We start from the raw sequence: 2,884 nt of genomic DNA on the forward strand, positions 1-2,884 counted from the left end.
ATTCACAGAGAACCAGGAGGCTCCTAAAGGGGAATCTGTGTTTGTCACTCTGGGACACCAGCTCACATCTCTCTCCTTCATCCTCCTGCCACTCTGGCTTCCTGGTTGAACCTGAACACCTGAAACAAGCGCTTTCCTCAGGCCCTTTGCACTGAACATCCTCCATTCTGCCGGTAACTCTCTGGCCCCCTCCCTGTCTCCCTGGAGGGCTCAACTCAAGTGTCACCTCAGGGTTGATCTTGCCAGAATAACCAGAAGGAAATGAGACCACCACTGCCCTTTCTTCTTAAGAGCTTCGGTGTGCCCGTCACATCCAAGTGTGCAAGGCCTGCATTTGCTTTGACTTCCTTCCATTATTTCCTCTGCATTAGATTCAAGGGATTCAGTTTCTTGGGAGTGACCTGTCATTGCTGAGTCTGTGCCTGGACCATGATCATTGCTAAATGATATCCACAAATACAAGAAAGAATTAGTCTTTAGTGATTTGAAAGAACCTACATTGTGCACAACCATAGAAACGAAAAGATGTGCCCCGTTTATGTACAATGAATCAAAATGCAGTCTGTAAAAAATAAAAAAATATTAATTAATAAAAAAGTTTCTCTTAGGGGAAGACTGAGAGTGAGATAGCATTTCCAAATGGAAGATGGCAAGGGGATCCCCTAAAGAGGAACTGAATCATAAACAAAACATAGCAGTTAGTCTTGAAATTTCAAAGATCAAATTCTTTCAGGTGAGTACTGCATAATTGTGTCAAATGATTTCTCTGTATTTTTTTTCTATTAGTCACATTAAATATATGGAGCAAGGGAATGAAACACACATTTCAAAATTTCTTCTGCTGGGAATTTCAGAGGACCCCAAATTGCAACCCTTGCTCTTTGGGCTGTTTCTGTTTATGTACCTGGTCACTGTGCTGGGGAACCTGCTCATCATCCTGGCCACCATCTCAGACTCCCACCTGCACACGCCCATGTACTTCTTCCTGGCCAACCTGTCCTTTGCAGACATCTGCTTCACCACCACCAGCATCCCAAAGATGCTGGTGAACATCCAGACCCAGAGCAAGGTCATTACCTACACAGGCTGCATTACCCAGATATACTTTTTCATATTCTTTGGTGTTTTGGACAACTTCCTCCTGGCGGTGATGGCCTATGACCGTTATGTGGCCATCTGTCATCCCTTGCACTACACGGTCATCATGAACCATCGGCTCTGTGGACTGCTGGTGCTGGCATGCTGGGCCACCACTGCCCTGAATTCCTTATTAGAAACCTTAATGGCATTGCGGCTGTCCTTCTGCACAGACCTGGAGATCCCACACTTTGTATGTGAACTCAACCAGTTGGTCCTACTTGCCTGTTCTGACACGTTTCCCAATGACATGGTGATGTACTTTGCAGCGGTTTTGCTGGGAGGTGGCCCCCTTGCTGGGGTCCTTTACTCCTACTCCAAGATAGTGTCCTCCATCCGTGCAATCTCTTCAGCTCAGGGCAAGTACAAAGCCTTCTCCACCTGTGCCTCTCACCTCTCTGTGGTCTCCTTGTTCTACTCTACACTCCTGGGGGTGTACCTCAGTTCTTCCATTACCCAGAACTCACAATCGACAGCAAGAGCCTCGGTGATGTACAGCGTGGTCACCCCCATGCTGAACCCCTTTATCTACAGCCTGAGGAATAAGGACCTCACGGGAGCTCTGAGAAGACTCTTCCGAGGGAAGCTGTAGAGGAGACATTTTCCAAGTTGTGCCTGTGGACTCAGGATTCAAAGACACTGAACCAGACACTGCAGTTCTTTTCCAGACCATGAAGTAGAGCTTGTGCATTCTGTGAATTTCCTGGAGGTTTGATTTCTTTGTTTTCAACCTCTTTATTGTGTCACAACCTCATTGGAAAGCCTCCTGCTCTTCTGACACCCAACATTTCTTCCTTCTTGAGGTTCCTACTTTCCCCAAATCCTTTCCAACCCAGTTCAGAAGCAATTTGCAGATTCCTGTGGTCAGTTCAGAAGCAATTTGCAGATTCCTGTGAGTCTGATATCCTGAAGAGTTGCACTGGTCCAGTGGAATAATGACCCTTTGACCACTGAGGCTCTTTTTTTATTTTCTGAAGGAGAAATTCTGAGACCACTATTTTTCCATTTTCTATTCTGGTTCCTTTCTGTGTTGTTCCCTTAACTGCTCTTCCTTCAGATGTAGAGATCCACATAGTGGCAGTTTTACAGTTGACCATGTCAGTCTGTCATCCTGAGAAGTTGTATCAGTGTCTTATTAATGCCATTGTCAGAGCATGTCCTACTGTGTGAAGAGTGCTGGTGTCTGCTCTCCAATGTACATGAACTGAGTAGCCTATTCAGAAAGGCAAATGTGCATGAATCAATGGACTTGCTAGGGTCCTAACATCAGAGAGAACCTTGCTAGGTAGAACTGTCAATCATGCCTTCACTGTCCAGTCATTAGTCTCCTATGAGTTATCAGTTTTTGATGATGTCCATGTACCCAAGGAAATGTGGAATCTCGGTATCCTTTCCTGAAAGGGTTTATTGAGCAGACTGAAGGATCTGCCTTCATGTTCTATGTATTCTTTTCATCCTCTTGCTGTTTCTGCTTTAACATTTTTCTGTGCTGTGTACAAATCTGACTCTTTCCAATACTGTAACATTGACCATGAACTTTAATGTGTGTGTGAGTGCATATTATCCTCTTAATTCTGTCTTTACTATTCTACATTCTCTTCAATGCTCCTGAGCTAAGGAAGGCCTGCCTAGAACCTTGATTTCTGCTTGGAAATTCCTCTGGGAATGAGGACTTGTGCCTCAGGAGTCCAAGGTTCTCCTGCTCAAACATACCTGTGCTTGTTCTCCAGGTTACACACCAATGCTC

The 2,884-nt window shown here is 45.1% G+C and overlaps 1 protein-coding gene across 1 annotated transcript; it reads left to right on the forward strand.

Annotated features, from left to right (window-relative positions):
* Nucleotides 1-784: 784 nt before the first annotated feature.
* LOC306646847 (olfactory receptor 7A40) lies at nt 785-1,729 on the forward strand (the record flags this gene model as incomplete). Its single annotated transcript, XM_079115600.1, has 1 exon — nt 785-1,729. Exon 1 carries the CDS (start codon nt 800-802, stop codon nt 1,727-1,729), a length of 930 nt encoding a protein of 309 aa, XP_078971726.1. The 5' UTR covers nt 785-799.
* Between the last annotated feature and the right edge of the window lie 1,155 nt (nt 1,730-2,884).

The sequence above is a fragment of the Sciurus vulgaris genome (genome assembly GCF_902686455.1).
Source record: "Sciurus vulgaris genome assembly, chromosome: 16".
In the NCBI taxonomy this organism is placed as follows: domain Eukaryota; kingdom Metazoa; phylum Chordata; class Mammalia; order Rodentia; family Sciuridae; genus Sciurus; species Sciurus vulgaris.